The sequence below is a fragment of the Cupressus sempervirens genome, chromosome 8 (genome assembly GCF_028749045.1).
Source record: "Cupressus sempervirens isolate cs-2001-9-10 chromosome 8, ASM2874904v1, whole genome shotgun sequence".
Lineage (NCBI taxonomy): Eukaryota > Viridiplantae > Streptophyta > Pinopsida > Cupressales > Cupressaceae > Cupressus > Cupressus sempervirens.
The window spans coordinates 823,720,417-823,742,815 of NC_143125.1; the positions used below are offsets into that span (position 1 = coordinate 823,720,417).

Below are 22,399 nucleotides of genomic sequence, written 5' to 3' on the forward strand. Positions count from 1 at the left end.
AATTAGATCAGATGTGATGAATTAAGTGCTATTTGGATTATTGGATTAATAATTGAAATTGTTAAATTTTTAGAAGTTATTGATTCACCCCTCCCCTCTCAGTAACTTAGCATAGTATTGAATATTTCCAACAATTGGTATCAGAGCTTTATGGTTCTCAGGAGAAAGTTTAAGAACTTGAGCAAAGATCAAGGATATGGAGATATTCAGACTTGACAAAGTCATTGACAATGAAAAGTTGGATCTGGAAATGGCCATTGTGCAACTCAAGAAAGCTAAGAAGCAACTTTCCCAAGAAGAAAGGAACTTGCAAATCAAATGAATGATCATCTCTACATTGAAGAAATAATGGAAGACTTTCACCCTTCGAGCAACTCAAATGAAGCAAATAATGCAATCAAGGAACTCCTAGAGAAGGATGGTTCACTTCAAGAAGATGTGAGGAAACTAAGAAGAGAACAAGAGATTCAGTCAGTAAGGTTATGTGAAGTCTTGGAATAGAGAAACATGATAAAAGAAGAGATAGATGGAAGGAACAATGAAATCGAGAACCAATCCTTTCAGCAAGAAAACCTTATTGATCAACTCTCCAATGCAAATGAGGAAATCATGAGCCTAAGATTTTAAAATGAAATAATGAGGAATGATCTAAATTCTGAAAGGCAAATCAATGAAAGAATGAAAAATGATCTAAAATCTGAAAGACAAATTAATGAAAGATTGAGGAATGATCTAAACTCTAAGAAGCAAATCAATGAGAGAATGATGAAATCTCAAGCATACATGAGTCAATTGAATGAGAAAAACCTCTATAGGAAAAAAGGAAAAGCAGGAATTGAATACAAAGAAGAAGGTGAATCCTCCAAACAAGGTGCTCAAAAGAATTAAATACCTACTTGCAATCACTATGGTAAGATAGGTCATACATCAAACAAATATTGGAGCAATGGGAAAGCAAAATTCAGTGGAAAATGCTACAATTGCAATCAACATGGTCATAGAGCTAATTAATGCAAAGAGAAACCAAGATTTGAAGGAAATTGTCATAAATGTAAGAAACATGGACATAAGGCATCAGAATGCAAAACCAAGATTTTGAATCCAATAGAGCAAATTGTGAAAGCAATATTTGGATGGGACTACAATACCTACTGTAGACGTCATTATTGTGGAGAATTTGGACACATTGGTATGAATTGTGTTAAGCATCATATGAGGAAAAGAGATACCACCAAAAGATGTTTCATTTGTACAGAACTTGGTCATCTTGCCAAGAACTGTATGAATACTGGTAGAATTGTAGATGAAAAGAAGGCAAAGGCTGATAGCACCCGAAAGTAAATGAGACAACAATGGATTCCTAAGTCTACCAAGGATACTAGTCCAAGCAATGATAGTCAAGTCACTCAAGAATTGGGTGACTCTACCATTTCTAATTATGTTGTCAAGGAAGAACTAGAACCAAATGATCAAAGAAGACATCTAAATCAGTTCTAGTTGAAATTTGACAAAGATCTAAATCTGTATACAAGATACAAAGGGATCATTGAGCAAGATCGGTATCAGTTATTACCGAGTTACCTTCTCTACCAAGTAAAGTCGGGTCATAGACTTTACCGAGCAAGGTCGGGAGTAATAAAGATACCTATGGTTATCGAGTCATAAAGATGTCACCGAGTACTTAATCCCATGTAGTGGATGATAGTCTGTCAACATATCTATTTTCGTATCAAACATTAATGGCAAAATTTTATCAAAAGACATGGAATCAAATTCATTTCTTACCATGAATTTTCAAGTGCTATTGCAAAGAGAATTTTGTAGTGTGATCAAAGTGACTTGAGTGAATTTCCAGCGAAATTTTTTTGAAGTTCTCTCAATCTATTAAGAAAAAATGACATCTAGCAATAGCAAGGTTAAGTGAGGATTTGACATGTTGGTTAGTGGAGTTGAATGGAATGCGCCAGATTTCAAACTCACTCCTACAATTTTTGAAACCCTAGATCTAAGTGGAGCTCAATCCCAAATTCCTCCTAAGGTACTTCTTATCAATGACATTTGTACTCATTTCAAATGTGCTATTCAAGAAATTGGTACACTAGAAATGGATGATGCCCTAGGTTAGCTATGTGTGAATGGAGCCTTAAAACTTGAGCATCAACATCTAGAAACCAAAGGGTTGACACATATCACTCATATGCCCTAAGAATTTCAAATCAAATGGATTAGGTTTATCCTCAACCTGGTGCATAATAGGTAGCTATGGTTAGAACAACCAATTTTGATAACAAAGAAGATGATTCATCGAATCACCGGCCTCCCTATGCTAGCCAAAGCCAAAACTAGAAAAACCCTAGGTCGGGCAGAGTTGGAGAAGAAAACCCTAGCAGAATGGGATGACAGAGGAATGAAAATCAACAGTATCGCTGATGTAGAATTAAAATTTGGAATTCATGTTATTGCACACAAGATATACAATTCAAGCCGACTAAACAGTGTGTCATGTGAAGCCATGGATTTGGCATACAAGGTGGTTAAGAACAACTTGTCATATGACATTGCTGATCTATTGTTGAGACAGTTCAACAAAAACATGGAAAGCATAAGAACATCAAAGAACAACCCGTGCAAGTTTGGTTCATTGTTAACCTGCCTATTCTTTTATGTACAAAAGTTCATCCCTTCTAAAGGCACTATAGTTTGGAGAAAAGATGTGCCTATGCAAATGAGTATATTGCCGAGATGGGTGAGAACTACAACAACATCATGGACAACTACTTTGATGTATTCAAGGAGAAAATGAACAATAGGTTCAAGATTCCAAAGAAGCTAGTTGAAGACTATAAGGATGATGAATGCTTCATGGTGGATAGTGACAAGGTGTATATCCAGGCAGTTAAACCTAGAATTGTGTGGGTGAAACCTCTTGGCTATGAGATGAAAATTGATGAAACAAAAGACATCATTGAAGCTCTTATCAATGAAAAAGTCGATCCCAAGGCCTCTTACTTTGGAATGTATGACGAAGCAAAGGTTAGGATTAAACTTGAGATAAAGCTCCCATAGGCAGTCAAAAAGGAAAGAGAAGGATAACAAAGCTAAAATCAAGTGCACCTCTCTTGTTAATTGAAGGAAAAGGTGAGGATGTGGAGGAAGCAGAGGATGAGGAAGAATCTGAGAAAGAAGAACCTTTGAAGAAAAAGGGCAAGGTGATAATCACCAAGCCACCAAAGTCATCCACTATAGTCTTCACAAGGAGGTCATGAAAGAAAGCTGACAAGGAAGGAGGTGACATTATATTCAGTAGACCTCCACCCACCTTCTAGGACAGGCTGAAGGAATTGAAAGATGGAGCCAGTATAACAAAATTCAAGGTATTAAAATATGAAACTAGGACTAAAGCTAAGTAGAGACAAATAGAAGATTTGGTCATGGATAAAATAGGAGAATGGAAGTACTCCCTTGACCCGCTAGCTTCTCAAATTCCCAATGTCTTATTGGACAAAATCAGGCCAAGTGTAAGGAAACTTGGCAACAAAGAATATAACCACCGTTTCCACATAACCCATAATAGATCTGAAATAAATACAGAATTAAAATCCACATGCAAGAGAATAGAAAACATACCCACAAAATTGTGACACAAGATATACCCTGGGAAACCCTCATTGAGGGAAAAACCCAGCCTCCAAAAGCGTCCATCACCATGTATTATTCAGCAAAAATACCATTGCCATACAACCATGGAAGCCTTCATGGCCATAGCCACAACCGAGCAAACTATGTGAACAAGCATGAATCCACACATCCCATGCCATGCTTTCAACCTTCACAAATGCTCCCTTGGCTAACCTATCAAGCCTTGTCCCGCTCGACTCTTGCCTTTTGTCTTCTCCTTGTCACTCTCTCTCTCCTGTCTACAACAACTACCCTTGTGGCTGCTTATATAGTAGCAAGTCCCACAAAACCACCAAGTGGTATTACATAAACCATGTGCTAAAACCATGTGCTACCTAACCCACTGACCCCACATTTAATATTGGGCATTTAATTCTTTTCCCCAATATTAAATAATTACATGAAATATCATCACAATGTTACAATACAACTCATCAAGAATATTCCATGGGAATCTTTACATGTTGCACGTCCATCTAGGCACAACATTACATAATAAAATAAAATAATAAAATAACAATATTATGCAATGTGTGCAACACCCATTATCTCAACAATCTCCCACTTGTTGTATACATTGCATAGGGTCAATCTGTAGCCACATAAATAAACAAGGGAACAATCCCTCCAAGCACATCCACCATCATGGATCAAAATACACCAAGTGCTCCATCCTGGTACCCACAACAAAATCAAAGTATCCAGCATCTCGAACATGAATGATCTCACCTCCTATTATGCCACTCCCACTGGACATACATAGAAGCCATCCAAAGAGAAAACCACCCAACCTGTCGCATTAGAAGATCATAAAATCCTGTACCAACTAAAATTCCAAGCACAAAAACCTAATCCAAAGGTAATCACATGTATCCGTAGTTGTCAAAATATATCTATAGCTGAAATAGCACCCACAGCAAAGTGCCAAACCCATCCAACTATCCATACCTCAAAGGTATAACAAGTGAATCTCATATCACTGACATATCCAATCTATAACCTGCAATCACAAGCCTCAAGAGCAGTACCTACCACATATATACCAAGAAGCTCCCACTGCAAAAGATAATGTCAAATCTATAACCAATCCACTCACAACATCTCAAAGAAGTGAATCCATGTAGTATCAAGGACATCCACAATACATAAACCAATATCCTGCAAGAACAAATCTCATAACAAGTCTCCAATAGTCTCCCAAATTCTCCACAACCAACAAAGGAAAGAGATAAAGAAATAACCATGTCATCTCTCACATGACATACATGAGCACAAACTAGTGATCACAATCTCTAACCAATCTCAAAACCAATGTAGTCAAAACTAAACATCCAGGAAGATAACCAAGACTAGAGAAACCATGCAAATCATAACTTGTATCATGTCCTTCTACACACACCTCTAGATGTAAACTGTGCAAGTATGATCTCCTCCTTTAAAACCCCAACAAGAAGCCTCAACAACACCCAAACCATATCATATAACTCATCATGAATGTAAGCCTCTCACAAGAAGATCAAACTCAATAAAACCATTCCTAAACCAAGGAATAACCATTCCTAATCCAAGGAAAATGCCCAATATAAAACCATCTCCCAAACTCAACCAGCATAACAACATATGCACATGGAGATAACCAATGCTAAAACCATCTCTCAAATGAACCCTCCAGAACTAACTCATGTACCATAGCTCAAGATCCATATCCATGAAAGATAAGCATAAATATAATGTACTTGAGAAAAAAAACAATGGGCTATACCTCTCAAGTAGCAAACCGTCGAGTAGACCAAGAGTGGGGAATGAGAATGCTCATCAAGATACCCAAGTCTCCAACCAAGACTCATCTAAGAACAATCTCATCTCAAGTCCATATCAGGTGACTGCCCCTCGGACTTCCTGCTGAAACCATCAACTATCCCAACAAATATTTCTCTAATCCAAGAGAAATCAGCATCACCACCGTCTCTAAGTATCCATGAGCACCTGTAACCAATCAATCCATGCCAACTCCAAATGCAACATAGCAATATCATGAAGTATCCAGCTTATGATCAGTGTACTCAATACCAAGAAACTAAATCAAGATCAATGTCAAAGTTCCAACCATGGCCTCAGGAACATAAACATGACAACATGATCTTACCATCTCAACTAAAGAGATAACATGCTCCATATGAACACACCATAACATGTCACAACTCTAAACGCGTATCAAGAGTATACCATGACATAATAATGAAACCATCCTCACATCAAGGATAACATGCCAAATAAAAGCATAAACCACACCTTTGCCAAGAACCCTATGAGTCCTCAAGATGCAACCTTCTCCACACACCATGAAGAAAACCATCTCCACATACCAGGAAGAACAATCTCCACATACCATGAAGATAACCAATAACTCCATGAGTCCTCAACATCTAACCATCTTCATACACCATGAAGATAACAAGTGCACCATGCAAATGTCAAAGATGCTTCTGCAGCAACAGGATCTAAGACAAACCTCCAACATCTGCAAACACTCAATAAATATATCAATGCCAACAACTCCCACTCAACTGTGGTACCAAGTCACCTATGGCATCATAAAATCCATCTCCTACTTGAAGATCCAAACCAAACCAGGAACTAATCCTGCACTGTCACCCCATCACTGTCACAAGCTCCCACTAAACCATGTATCCAAGCTATCCATGACATCATGATGAAAAAACCATCCTCTAACCATGAGAATCAACCAAGGCATCAAACCATCAAAGAACTCAAAGTGCACATCATGAGATCCTCAAAAGAAACCAAATAATCATGATCCTCAACCAAGAAGATGTACCACCATAACTGAATCAAAAAATCCAAGCTAATGAACATCAAGGATGTACCTGTATATCCAATCATGTCATGCCAAAATCCATGGCACCATGATCACATCCATGAACCGAGCATCTGGCTCTCAATATGTCCAACCTGTCAGCATAGTCAACCACAATCCTCCACCATGACTGTACTTGGTAACAACATCTCATCCCTTCTACATGAAGAAAATAGTAAATCATGTGACTTAGGGCATAGACAACCCAAATTCAAGCCACCAATCTGAATATGCATCAATAATGAAAGATCAATGGGCAAAGACAACCCATAACCAAGCTATAAATGCAACCTGTAAGTATAGACCGCTTACAACACTGCACAACTTGTAGAACCAACAAGTCATCATGCATATCCAAATCAAACACTGATAACCATATCATCATGAGACCAAACTGAAATATGAACTGAGTATACAATGACATCAAAACTTAAATCTCCAATGCCATAAACTCACAATGTTACCATAGTCAAAATATACCATAAACAGTTCAGATAAATATATCAAAAAATAAATCATGTCAAACCTGCACCAAATCTGAACCAATGTGTAGAGCTTTCCAAGAGCTTTCCGTTGACTACTCGAAGTCCAAAATCCGACTCCGTATGCCCAAGTTATGCCCTAATCCGTGCTCAAAATAAACAACATCTGACTTTAGGGCTCTTAAAATCTGACAAAATCTCAAAATCATGGAACCAAACCTACACCATCTTGTAGTGCTCTGAATTAGCTTTCCAACGCCTGTAAGAACTCTGAAATCCGATATTCTGAGAGAAAGTTACGGCCATTTTACTAAGACAGCCTTTTTACCATTTTCAGTACGATTTTTCATTTTTAATTTTTTTTAGTGACGAAAATTCCGACGGGATTAAATTTGACGGCCATCACGGGCTGAAACTAAAAAACTCTTTCATTTCCTCTGAACATGGCCAAACTAGGGCATATTATATATCAAAATTTATGGAAATGTCGACCCGGATCCAATGGTGAGGTCTGTTTTTGCCCAGGAGGTCATTTCTGCAAGCTACCCCCCAAAACCCTCATTTAAAATGAAACATCCGAAAAACTCTTTTGTCCAACAATTTCCCATGCCCAAATCTTTTAACATCCCATCATAACAGCAAACCCAAAACTCTCAGATCTACAATAAATCATTCATATATCTTGCCCTTTCTTTTATCCTCTCATGCATTCCCATGGATTCAATCTAGGGTTACAATAATAAAACCATAGCTCTGATACCACTTGTAAGGAAACTTGGCAACAAAGAATATAACCACCGTTTCCACATAACCCATAATAGATCTGAAATAAATACAGAATTAAAATCCACATGCAAGAGAATAGAAAACATACCCACAAAATTGTGACACAAGATATACCCTGGGAAACCCTCATTGAGGGAAAAACCCAGCCTCCAAAAGCGTCCATCACCATGTATTATTCAGCAAAAATACCATTGCCATACAACCATGGAAGCCTTCATGGCCATAGCCACAACCGAGCAAACTATGTGAACAAGCATGAATCCACACATCCCATGCCATGCTTTCAACCTTCACAAATGCTCCCTTGGCTAACCTATCAAGCCTTGTCCCGCTCGACTCTTGCCTTTTGTCTTCTCCTTGTCACTCTCTCTCTCCTGTCTACAACAACTACCCTTGTGGCTGCTTATATAGTAGCAAGTCCCACAAAACCACCAAGTGGTATTACATAAACCATGTGCTAAAACCATGTGCTACCTAACCCACTGACCCCACATTTAATATTGGGCATTTAATTCTTTTCCCCAATATTAAATAATTACATGAAATATCATCACAATGTTACAATACAACTCATCAAGAATATTCCATGGGAATCTTTACATGTTGCACGTCCATCTAGGCACAACATTACATAATAAAATAAAATAATAAAATAACAATATTATGCAATGTGTGCAACACCCATTATCTCAACACCAAGATGGGAACATACCAAACAAACAATCAAAGACATATATGCACAAACCTTGAAACATCTATTACTGAACATATCAGATGCAAAGGTAAAATAGTCACTAAAGAAAAATGAAGATAATATGACTCTCAAATTTAATACCTGTTTGATTTTAATGGAGGATATTGAGTACATTGTGAAGAATGCAACAAACACTTGGAAAAATGTCTATCATCTTCACAAACCAAGTGAATTTCTAGTTGAAGTAAAGGATGATGATGATGATGACATAGACAAAGATGAAGAGGATGATGAAGGATCAACTCATTTTGTTATAGTTAATTATGAAGAATACAAGGAGCAAGAGGCTATCAAGGAAGAAAAGCAAGATGATGAGGAGACTAACCCAATCAAAAAAGCTGCAGTAGTCATTGCCTCTCTTCCTCACTCCCCGAGAAAACCATTGACTACATCAAGTTTGGAGATGGCTTCAACAAGTTTGATTGTGAGCACTAGTGATATATCAAATGTCCAATCACTCTTTGCCCCTGCTCAACTCAACACATCATTGATAGAAGTAACTTCTACTTCATCTGCCGAGCTACAGACTCCTTCTTCATCAACTGAGTTGGCATCATCAACTATGGATACACTGGCTGCTTTAGTTTTGAGTTCATCAGTGGTAAGCACACCAGCTTTGACTACTTCAATTTTGGATACTACAATTTTGGATTCTTCAAGTATTTCTGTAAGTATTCCCTTAGTTAGTGCAATATCAATTTTTAGTGCAAGCCCAAGTATGTCTACTATTGCTTCCATTCTGGATACAAAAGCAATAAGTGCAAGGATAATTGAGCCCAAGGTTCAATTGAGCACAAATTTTTTGGAGAAAGGAAAGTAGATAGAGGACGACATTGATTTATATGAGGAAATAGTATTCCCCAATTGGGATATTTACAAGCTTACTCCAAACCAAATGCAGACATTTGGTAATCTCCTCTAAAAAAAGTCTAAACAATAAAGACTAAGAGACGAGAGAGATAAAGAGTATAAGATAATTGAAGATGCCAAGAACATTTTGATAGAGGCAATAGGAATTGAGATTGATTCTTCTCAACCTATTTTGTATTAGCTAGTAGAAGCAGTCCAGAAATTCAACGAGGACACCAATGGACAAGATAAGTTAGTGGAAAAGGCTAAAAAGAAATTTAATAATAAAGTGCTAGAGCACATTGCTCACCAAATAGCCATTCATCAAGTAGAGCTTTCTATAATTTTGGTCAATCTTGAATCGTCCTATTCAAATGTGTAATCACTTTTTGGGAAACTATGTGATGTCTCTGAGTTTACAAAGGAAATAAAGGACAAATTGTCCAAAATAGATATAGATCTAAAGGCTAGTGCTTAGCAGCTACAACTTAACCCTAGTTCAAGCTCTACACATTTCAAGAAAATCAGATTTTTGTCAAACATGCAAGCTGAATTGCTAAGAGAAGAAGCAAGGATCAGATCAACATTAATTGACATACTAAATATGATCCTTCTAAACATGGATGCAATGCAAAAACATATTGTATAGTCAAAAACTCTAATCCATGATAATAGCTTCTCTATTGCGGACCATATGATTGAACTATCAATAGAGGTACAAATTGCACTTCATACATGCAAGATCCTGCAAGAAAGTTGGGATAAAACCTTGGCAATCATTCTCAAGGCACATTCTTAATTCTTATCCCATTTTGGTGTTTCTATGTAAATAAGTAAGAATAAATCTTTGGCATTACTATCAAAAAGGGGGAGAGACACATAGTATGAGGAGAAAGATAGAAGACAGTATGGGGAGAAATATGCTATGGGGGAGAACTTGTAATAAGTGTGAAATGATCAATAAGACATGTTGTATATAGAAAAAGATGTATAGTATACTATATATACCTTACAAAATCAATTTTGAAAAATCTCAAAAAATATATTATATACTCTATCGAACCAGTATCAAATGGTGATGAAAGGTATTCAGTTTTGGCTGATAAGTGTTTTTGTCACTAATGCCAAAGGGGGAGATTGTTCACATATAAATCAAGTTTGTTATTAATGACATACACTTATTTAGATTGTGTATAGCTACCAAGCTTATTGAACAGTTTATAGTGTTTTTCATGTAATTCAGTTGTCACCGAGTTCTACAGTTGCTACTGAGTCCTTTGGACAAATCCTAGTGGTTATCGATCATATTCAGTCAATGCAAAGCCCAATAGTTTAAACCGTGCTTTTCAGTATATGCCGAGTTTATCAGTGGTTATCGAGCAGTGCAGTGTTCATCGAGTTCACAGTTCATGTGATGCAGAGCTAGAGTTAATGGAGCTACTTTATGCTACCCAAGTGATTCAATGTTTGTCGAGTTGCACAATATCTACTGAGTCACCAGTGTAGACCAAGTTCAAGATTACTTGAAAGTGATCAGTATGGACGGAGCTTCTGTGTCTACCAAGTGCATGACAACGCTGAGCATTGACAGTGGATGCCAAGTACTAGAACCTCACCGAGTCAATCTTTAGAATCCAAATGTCTTCATATGGGCCAACTTTGTAATATTTGTGTTAACTTGTATCATGGCCGACTTTGTAATTATGTAATTTGAATTGGTATATATATGTAATGTATTGTACCATATCAATGTAATGTGAATGTGTATGCAAAAGTTCAAGTTATGAATGTAGCAGAAAAAGAGCGAATTGTAAAGGCCATAATAGCATAAGGAGTAGTAGAGACATATCTATCGCAGAAAGGTGATCATTACACAAAGGAATCTCTTTCAGCAAACTCAGTTGCACATTAGAGATCTACTATTGCTTCATCCTAATAGGTGAACCAATCAAAATCCTTTAACAAGGTAGACCTAACAGTCTTTCATAAATCTCTTTATCGAGTGCATACTTCATTGTATGTTTGTAAATCCTCTCACAAGGTGGACCTAATAGTCCTAATTGCTCCTAATAGGGAAAATCATCAAAAGTGATCAATGTAAGCCTTAACATACCAACTTTATGCTGTGATACTAAAGTTTGTGGGTATCATCCCCGCCCCAGTTTTACTTTCTATTTGGAAGGTTTTTGGGTCACCAAATCTTTGTGTTATGGATGCTTTCATGTTTTCAGTTTCTCGTGCATGCAATTAGATCAGATGTGATGAATTAAGTGCTATTTGAATTATTGGATTAAGAATTGAAATTGTTAAAGTTTTAGAAGTTACCGATTCACCCCTCCCCTCCCAGTAACTTAGCATAGTCTTGAATATTTCCAACAGAAGGTTCCAAATAAATTATTAAGCACCTTTACGTTCATCAACTTAGATTGTAATTCAAATAATTTGTACTTTAGGACTCAACTCTAAATGATTAAATGAAGGGGAAATTTAAAGGCAAAATTAAAATTAATCTAGATCACAAAGTTTCATACAAAATTTATTATTTCACACATAAATCACTATAATGTATTTGTCATTTGAACTACATATCTAACTCTTTTACATTAACTTAAAACTTTTTATTTGATGGAGGGTTCAAACCTACGAGGCAACCCAACTAGGTTTGAGGCTTGCGAGCTACCAACTAGCAAAGGCCACAACTGAAAGATTTAGGAATTTGATATGGGCCCACATATGCCTGAAACCTCTTCGGCTTAAAGCCAAGGACTGAGGGGCATTAACTTAAACTTAAACTATGAATGTGACTTTCTTTTGAAAAAATCTCAAGTATAAAGCTTTCACATGTTGATCACAAAAACTTCCATGTGGATAAATTATTAAGCATATTTAGCTTCACCACCTTAAATTGCAATTCAAACAATTTGTACTTTAAAACTCAATTCTAGATAATTAAATAGAGAATAAATTTATAATTAAAAAATAAAATAAAAAATACAAAACTTTAGATTTTTAAATTTTTTTTTAGAAAGAATTAAAATTGAATCTAAACCTTAAAAAGAAATATAAATTGATGCAAACTAAAATAATGTTATTTATCAATTTTGATATAAAATTTATTATTTTACACAATAATTACTATATTACAAATAAATAATTAAAACATAAATTAAATTTGAACATTATGAATATTACAAGTCACAAAATTTATTACCAATAATTATGAACCCATAAAATAAAGCTCTATTAATTGTTTGAAAAAGCAAAACAATTTGAATACAATAATCCCCTAATTTATAAAAAAGCTCTTTCACCACATTCTTAATTCCATCCCTTTCCATTCCCTCATATTACAACGTAAATAAAAGCCAGTCGCCATCGTGTCATAACGGCACAGAGCGTTTCCCTGCATTTCAAAATTCTCCCTCAGAAATTCTTCATTTCTTTGTTTATAATGAGGCTTTGATTGATGGCGGGAATTGAATCAATGCTGGCAACGAGCGCAAGAGACACAATTAAAATATTTGATATATCAGACGGTGCACGCGATCCTTGCATTTTACAATACACGCCTACGCCTGGCAAGAAGATCTTCCAAGTCAAATGGAACCATACTAGTAATTTCTTTATTTTTTTGTTCCTAATTACATGCTATATATTTTCTTCTTATCGAGAATTTGAATTCGAATGCACTTCTTCTATGAATGCTGAGCTTTATAATGGAATTTGAATGAACTTCTTGGCTGCTGAGACTTATTAGTGTTTATGAATTAAAATTTAACTATCGGAGGGCATCAGAATTTTGATATTTAAATATTTAAATATTTAATTTAAGTACAACGGATGGATTTGTGGTAAAAGAATTGCTGGTTGATGTGTGGGGGCCAAGGCTAGCATAGGATATTGACTTTAAACAAATGTTTTAAAACCACTATTAGGAGACAGCTCAGAGCAAAAGCTGCATGGTTGATTATTCAAACATTTTAGTAATTTTTTCACCCGCATTTTAATCTTCTACAAGATTCATTATCATGATATATTATATTAAGATTATTAAGGGTGACCGGGAACATCTCTGGGTTCAGAAGGATGTCTACGTCCGAGTCCTGTGTGAATCACTTTCTTCGTGTATGCTCCTTTTACAATCACATCACAACCTCTTATAGAAAGAGCTACCCTTAATGTCTATGCCGGAAAAAACTCCTTCGAAATTAAAAAAGATTGAATCTCAAAAAGATTATTATTATCATTTTGGCCTATAAACAGTGCTTGATATTGGTTTCGATCCTCTTTATCTTGAAGAATTTTGACATGTGGATGGTTGTTTTTTTGGGAGGGACTTTGAAGTTTGTCATACAGTTAGGTTAGCTTTGAGTTGATATCTATGCACATTATGCACTTTGATATGCTGTAATGCCTTTTGGGAAGAATTTTCTGTTTGAGCTCCTGAATTTGAAATGTGCGGTAGGTTAAATTTGTGCTCAATTGCAAGCAAATAACGTGTTGTGATGGCTATTCCTCAATTTGCAGTTTAGAGTCCGTCATTGGACTTAAACATTATGGACAACTACAATTATTCCTAGATGTTTCTTTTGATGCTATTCTTTGTTTTCATTTAGAATTGATCATCTTGGATCGTTTATTTTTTAAATTCAAGGGAACTTATAGCAACTTATGCAACCCCTCAATAATTAGGTCCCTTTTCTAAATGTTAGATGCCATACTTACAACCTTCTAAATAATATTCATCATACTTACAACTTGGGGTTTAGATAGCAGCATTTAATGAATGGGTTGGTGGAGTTGATTGTTCCACCTTCAGTTCAATGATCTCCAAAATGAATTCAACTTTGGCATTATCTCCCTTCAGTAATTTTGGATGGCCTGCTCGGCTTTTTGTTCTACTCCCTACACCCATACATACTACTCACCAAAGACTCCAACACTTGTAAACACATTGTTATGATAAAATTTAAATACTTAAAAATATAGAAATTAATGGATCCAGTTTGAAATTTAAAATGAAGTTTAGTGTTGCATTGTTTATCTTTATAGCTCTCTTAAAGAAAAGTCATCATCAGAAATTGTTTTTATGACTTTTTCTATGTTAGCCTAAATTGACTAATAAATCTAGTGCATGCTTGATTTACAAACATTTGCTTCAAAGATGTTGACAAACTACAAATGCTTTGCAAGGTGAGGAATTAGTTGCAGATTGTATTACGCTTGCTTGCACGAGCTCTTCCTTGTGGGTGTGATCTTCATCAAGCTAAGAACTCAAGGGTGATTGTAGATGTACTTGGCGGGGGTTCCTCGCTTCTTTCATCACCAGTCTTGCCCAACCAACTTTGTATGTCCTCTATGAGAAGATTCAAGTGATGGCTAGCCCAAGGAGTCATAGAAGTGCTAGATGCCTCTGTTGAAGCGATCTCTTTGTCATCAGATATGCTGCTGCATTACGACTTGCACTATTTTTTCAATGCCCAAGTCTAACACAAGCTCCTTCAACATTATACAGATTTTTTTTGAATTCTTTAGCTTACTAGAGGCATCAATTGACTTTGAAAACATCATCTCACCTTTCAAAGCTCTGCTAGAGTGTAGATGAGGGTGCAGTTCCTTCAATTTGTCTGCCCATTTGAAAGTATGGCGCATCGAAATTTGCATCATTGTTCTTTTATTTTTCCAAAATTGTTTTTTCTTCTTTTGGAGAGGGCTTCTCTTGCCCTCTCCATGCATTTGTCATTGATGCGAGCAAATACTCCTAACATGTGTTTCTTGCCACATTGATGGCAGCATTGTTAGAGAACCTTAAATTGATGAAGCCATATATGCTTCCTTGTGCTTTTCCATGTTTCACGCTATACTTTTATGTGAAGATTTCTAAGCATACTTTTCAAGATCATATTGCAAATCCAAGTGAAGATTAAAGAGCGAAATTCAAAGCAGATTCATGTGGAGGGTATCGAATTTTTAAGGTTTTGAAGGTATCTAGGGAAGATTGAAATATCATAATCACTTAACTTTGTGAAGGTTGAGGCCTTTTATTGTGCAAGTTCAAGAGGTTGGAGTCTCTTACACAAAGAGATTGGTGTCTCTTATTGAGTTGGTGCTCACTGGAGGGAATTGGTGTCTCCAAGAGGTTTGTACATATGAAGTTGTAAGGAGTTTTCTAATAAAGAAAAATTTTGCTGTGGTTTTCTCATACAAGGGTTTCCACATAAAATTGTGTTTCATCTTGTGTTCTAATTTGTTGAATCTTACTTTTGTGGATGTTTTCATTGTTGCTTATGATCACTAAAGTAACAAATTGAAAAAGTTGTTCTTATATTGATTCGCCCCTTCTTAGCATAAGTGTGTGTGTGTTTCTTCATTTTTGATTTTGAATGCATGGAATATCCTTTCTAATATATCTCCCCAAAGTGGGTTCTTGTCACAATCCACTTTTTCTTCAATGCGTTTGCATCCGTTTATGTATGAAATAATGTGGTCCTTTCAACTGGATAGCTAGTTGAGATTTGGTTGAATACATCTTTACAAGGAACTCCAGTGTTTTGTTTGGGCTAGAAAATTAAGTTGGTTAAAAAAGAGTAAAATGCTGCAATAGATTGGCTTTTGGAAATATATTTTACAAGAAAAAATAGTTCTCATGAGATCTAAAATATATTCAAGATAGAATGGGTGATAATGTGAATGACATGAAAAATTGTATTAAGGAGAAACAATTGCGAGAGGAATGGTATAGGCTTAAGAGAGTAGAGGAGATTATTTTGAAAGAATAAATATAGTATTCAATGGGCAACTAAAGAGGACAAGAACATTGATTTTTTCATCATTACATCTTAAAACATAGAAGGAGAAATGTCATTAGACGTTTGACTTAACAGGATAGCACTATTTTTAACTCTGAGAAAGACATTTTTGATGCTGCTGTTTCTTTTTACAAAGAAGTCTTTTTGGCAACAACTATGATTTAAGTGGACTTCAAGACATTTTAGATGTGATTCCTAACGTGATAAAGAAACAATGTTGAGACAATTAAGGACATTTGAACGAAGGAATTTAGGGTTGTTTTTCTTTTTGGCGCTTTTAAATTCTTGGGGTTGGATGGTTTTTCCTCTCTTTTTTGAGGAGTTTTGGGAGAGTGCTTGTCATGATCTTCATTTGGTTGCAAGAGACTTTTTTCAGGTCTGATAAGCTTTTGAAGTATCTTAATTCTTCTTTTATTGTTTTTTCCCTAAAAAGGAAGAGGCAACTACCTTGTTGGATTATAGATCTATCAACATGTGTAATATGGTTTATACAATCTTCTTTAAGGCAATCCTTAATAGGGTTAAACCTTTCTTTCATCTTTTCTTTTTCATCAATCAAAAAGGTTTTCTTTCGGACATGTAATTTTTAGATGCTGTTCTTACTATACATGAATTCATCCATTCTATGGAAAGCATAAACAAAACTTTGGTATCATGCTAAAGACTGATATCCCTAAAGTTTATGTTAGAGTATCTAGGCCCATCCTCTTGGTTTTTCTTCATAAGTTTGGTTTCCAAGGGATATTTATTCTCATGAGATGGATTTGTGTGAATCACTACTCATGAAACACAAATCAATTAGTTTGACTCAAAAACTACACAGTTAAATCTTGATAGCAATATCACAATTTGACTTGCTGTGGAAAAATATCTCCTACTCTTCAATTGATGAGCTTAAGGGGCCTTTTAATGAATGGCTCATAAGGCACAATACTTGGTGAAGGAACTTTGTAATTAAGTGTGCTCAAGATGGAGTAGTACTAGGATGGGTGACCTCTTGGGAAGTTCTGGGAAATCCCAGTGCTTCACCTCTGTGAGCATCACCTAGATCCAATGAGTGCTAAGTGTTCCATTTATTCTCATGAGAGATGGATTTGTGTGAATTTATACTCATGAAACATAAGTCAATGAGTTTGATTCAAAAACTATATAGTTAAATCCTGACAGCGATGTCACAATTTGACTTGCTGTGGAAAAATATCTCCTACTTATCAATTGATGAGCTTAAGGGGTTTCCTTATGAATAATTTATAAGCCACAACACTTGGTGAAGGTTTTTCAAATGGGGTTGCAAGTAGGGTGGGTTTAACCATGGAGAAAACTCTGTACTTAAGCACACTCAAGATGGAGTAGTATTGGGATGGGTGAGCTCCTGGGAAGTCTCAGTGCTTCACCGTTGTGAGCATCACCTAGATCCAATGAGTGTTAAGTGTTCCATTTATTCTCATGAGAGATGGGAATGTGTGAATCACTACTCATGAAACATGAGTCAATGAGTTTGACTAAAAAACTACACAGTTAAACCCTGATAGCAATATCACAATTTGACTTGCTGTGGAAAAATATATGCTACTGGTCAAGGCTTGTTTCACTACTCTAAATTGTTTTGCTTTGGTTAATGATATACACAACCAATTTTCTCCTTTGAAATAGGTTTAAGATATGCATATCCATTATCCCCTTATTTAGAATAGTGGTTAAGTTTCTTGGTATAAATTCTAGAAGCTGATCAATTCTACAATTTTAATGTAGTAGAGTTGCTTCTTGAGCTCATTCCTCTTATCAAAATTTTGTTGATGATACTATTCTTTTTGGTAATTCAACTATTGAGGAAGCTAAATATTAGAAGGCGCTTTTTTAAGACTATGTTAAAGTTTCAAGGTGATTGAGGAGCCAATTGTGAGGGCCGCAAGGGTAAAGTATGAAAGGGCCAAGGTGACGAAGAGAAGGAAAATCATCAAGTTTAATTTACACTTTTTCGGAAGAAGATGAAAAGTGCACAAATTTTAGAATGTGTATAGTACGGAGCATCTATTGATGTTGTTCATGTAATGGGATATTTGACCCTTGAAGGTAGATTTAGAACAGCTCGTGGGTATCATTTCCCAATTTTGTACGACCTCAAGCATGGAAGCACTTTTAATTTTCCTTTTTAGTTATTCTTGTTGTAAGAAAATTGTATTATTGATTGTGCATTCCCACATTATTAATCAATTTAGTTGGGAATTTAAGAGCACAATGTTAAGGAGATGTTAAATAAATGTGGAATAGAGGACTGTAAACTAGTTGGGATGGATGATGGATTTCTTGACGTTGATCAGAAGTTCAATAGATCTATGATTGGTGGGTTGTTGTATTTGGTTGCTTCAAACTCAGATATTATGAATGCAGCCTATTTGGTTTTAAGATATCACGCTAGTCCCAAGCAATCTCATGAGAAGGCAACAAAAAATAAATAAATTCAAATATATGAAAGAAACTTCAAATGTTGGATTATGGTACATGAGGGATGATGACTTTTCTTTGAAATATTTTATTGATGTTGATTAGGCTAAATGTACAGATGACTAAAGAAGTTCAAGTGGTGGTGCATTTTTCCTTGGAGATAGCTCTTGGATAAGCAAGAAGCAAGATCCAGTGCCATCATATACGATAGAGGCAAAGCATATTGTATTAGCATCTTGTTGTACACATGGTGTAAACACTAAACACCACCATAGCTTGGGGGCTATATGATGGACCGATGACTTGATCGATTTTGGCAACCATCATCATGTGATCACATTATGTGTGCACTGTGTGAATGCCATCAACTTGCATGCATCCATCAATGACATTCTATTTACTCCATCATATACATATGCATAACATTCAGTTCTATCATACACACACACATACATACGTACATACACAATGGGTGTATAACCATGTTATACATAGATACATTTATATTGATGTAATTGCATGATCATGCCATCTCATTATAACATTGGTGCCTCATTTTATTATTGTTGCATAATCATATTTGTATCATAAATCTTGATTACATTGCATTACTATAATGATGGGTGTATAACCATGTTATATAGAGATACATTTATATTAATGTAATTGCATGATCACGCCATCTCATTATAACATTGCTGCCTCATTTTATTATTTTTGCATAATCATATTTGTATCATAAATCTTGATTGCATTGCATTACCGTACATAGTTGATCCTCATCAGTTTGCATCATCATACTCAACCAATCTATCTTTCCATTTTTGTGTGTATTAACAGTTCACACTAAGTTGATCCATTAGTTATTGCACTTTTGAATAGCTACATACTTAGTTGATTCACATAATTTGTCTAACATTAATAATTCATAACATATGATTAATGGCATTCACCACAATAATCATCTTGATTATTGTGATGAATATTGGTGACTCTTGATTTGTTATAATGATGATATGTGATAATTCTTTCATGCCTCTTCATTGCTAGAGTGGGATTGCTATTGCACCAAAAGACTGATCTGTTAGTGCCTGAGACAACCACGCAACTTATAGTACACTTGAGGTGGTTAAGCCCTTTTCATGAATCCCAAGGGGACACTGAACATTTTGCCAACAATCTCGCCCTTAGCTTAACTCGGGGGTCTGAGGATTTGAACTTGTGACCAAGCTTTGGTATCACTTGTTAGAGTGGGGTTGTCATTGCACCAAAATATCAATTTGTCAGTGATTGATACAATCACTCAAATTTGTAGATAGGAGGTAGTTAGGCCCTTGTCATGAATCCCGAGGGGAGTGCTGAACATTTTGCCAACACTCATTTGATCGATCATGTATGTATGTGGATCATTGCAAAAGGGCATTATTGAATTAAGACTCAAGAATATAAAATATAACAATCCCTTGTGGATTGCTTTGCTAGAGCAATCGATTGCCAAAAGCAATAAAAGGGTGCAAGCATTTATATTTAATATCGAAGATGACATCATCCAAAAGCTTAATCAATTCAATATATATTGGAGATATCTTCATTGACAATGCATAAAGATAAAGATTGATCACACAACCTATACAATATCCATTTATTATTGTACTCGATATTCTCTACATTAGAGACACCATTGCCATTATATCAATCTGTATATCAACATGCATTAATAGTACATATCTGAGACATCCATTTAGGTTATCAAGTATATATTTTATTGCAATATTAGATACAACATTTGTGAATACTGTTATAATTGATTGGAAGCGTATCCATTTGGAAGTAGTAACTATTTGCCATTATAATTTAGTGTATACATTTGGAATTAATATTCATTTCCATTGTACTTAGCATCTGCCATTGGAATTAAGTATCAAAATAAAAAATTTAATTAAGTTACAAGCATAGAATTATGGAAATCTCTATAGTATCTCAAATCACATAAAAAGGGACAATACAAGAGCAAAGTAGGTTGTGATTTCCTAGTTGTAGGAACTTTTTGCTTAGATGGATTGTTTTTGATAAGGGGAGTGTTGTTGCTATTAGAGATGTACTCAAGAGGGGGAGGGTAGGCTACTGCGAGTAGTGAATCCAAATTGATCAAAATATGTTGCCTATAAAATGGTAGGGGTCGAGACCACGTAACGCAATAATATATTTTAGGGGATGGTATTTTGAATCTTTTCCCACCCATCCCGCCCCTACCATTCTGATGGGCTAGCAGGTTTCTTCATTAGTAGGCCCCTACCCCAGCCTAAAATTTTATGGCCTATAATTTTATGGGCCCTATAATTTTATGGATATGGGGACCCCATATTATATAGGGAATCGAGCCCTATTATTATATTCCCCTGGCTGCGGCTGCTAATATAGTTTAGTTGGGGTGTGGGAGGATACGGGGATCCAGTTCCAATAGAGTTTATTCCAGCAGACTACGATTGCGCCGCTAATGAAGCAGCACGAGCAGCAGTTAGAGATCAAGGAGCACTAGAAGTTGATCTGGAACCCACCCTGAGTTGGGGTAACCTCATCCCCGCAACTCTTTGTCAAAGAAAGTTTGTCAAACCTGCCTTCTTCATTCCCGTACTATTTTCTTAGCAGCCCCACCCATGTGACATATAGATTAAGGAATGACATGAAATAGATGATGAATGACATGAAAGCCTTTCTGAATTGATTCATGAAAATGTGAGTTGCAAATTAGAAGTTTATTAAAGGAGGACAATTTTCGCCTCCTTTTTCCTTGATGTCAAATGGGGAGAGAATTACAATACAAATAAAGTGTCACTAGCTTGTGTTTTCTCTTGGTTGTTAATTGTGTTGCCATCAATGACAAAGTAGGAGATTGTTAGCAATACATGTTTAGTATTCGTTGATGCCAACGTGTTTTTGCCTTAATGAAGATCAATATTAAGTATTATATGTGTTCAATGTTAACGTGTAGAGTCTCATTAGGTTGTGTTTGCTATTGGTTTGGATTAGTGTTTCCATCAATGACAAAGAGGGAGATTGTTAGCAATATGTGTTTAGTTTTGTATTTGATGTCAATATGTTGGATTGGTGTTTGCTTGGAGAATTTCATGTGTTCAATTTTGACTATTGAATGTGTTTGGTGTTATCATGATTGTCAACTTGATAAAGTGTTGTATACCTGGTGGAGTGTTGTCAACCTATTGTGTGCACAGAGTGCTATTTGCTGTATGGGAAGTCAAAATATGCATGAAAGTGTATTTGAAATCTTGTCAAGGTTCAATATTGGATGTTTAGATGTTGTTTAGATGTTTGGTGGTGATAATAAAGAGTTTTCAAAGTCCTTGTCCAAGAACACTTTGCATTGCTTGACACAAGAAGTTGGTGGGTTGAGGTTTTGATGTTATCATATATCGTTTATGAATGTTGCACTGATCTTTTTTTAGGACCACAAAAGTTCAGATTTTGAATTCACTATTTGTTGAGGGTGGGGTCGGCTGTCAATAATGGTGGTATGAGGTCCGGAGAATACGTTAAATTGATGTTTTTGGGTGCACGACTTGGTGGATATATTTGTAACATTTGTGTAGTGCCTAGTTGAGATTTCTTATGTTTGTTTTTTTTGCAACTAAAGTTATGTTGTTTTGTGTTTGACATTATTGTTTATGTTGGTCTTTGGCTGACTTAGTTGATTTTGATG

The 22,399-nt window shown here is 35.7% G+C and overlaps 1 protein-coding gene across 2 annotated transcripts in view; it reads left to right on the top strand.

Annotated features, from left to right (window-relative positions):
- The first annotated feature begins 12,816 nt into the window (after positions 1 to 12,816).
- The window catches only part of LOC149544935 (protein NEDD1-like), a 214,264-nt gene continuing 204,681 nt past the window's right edge, over positions 12,817 to 22,399 (top strand). For both annotated transcript variants that reach the window (XM_089795478.1, XM_089795479.1), the window contains exon 1: positions 12,817 to 13,041. In XM_089795478.1, the coding sequence (XP_089651604.1) occupies positions 12,894 to 13,041 (148 nt within the window). In that variant the 5' untranslated portion in view covers positions 12,817 to 12,893. The remainder of the gene's footprint in view (positions 13,042 to 22,399) is intronic.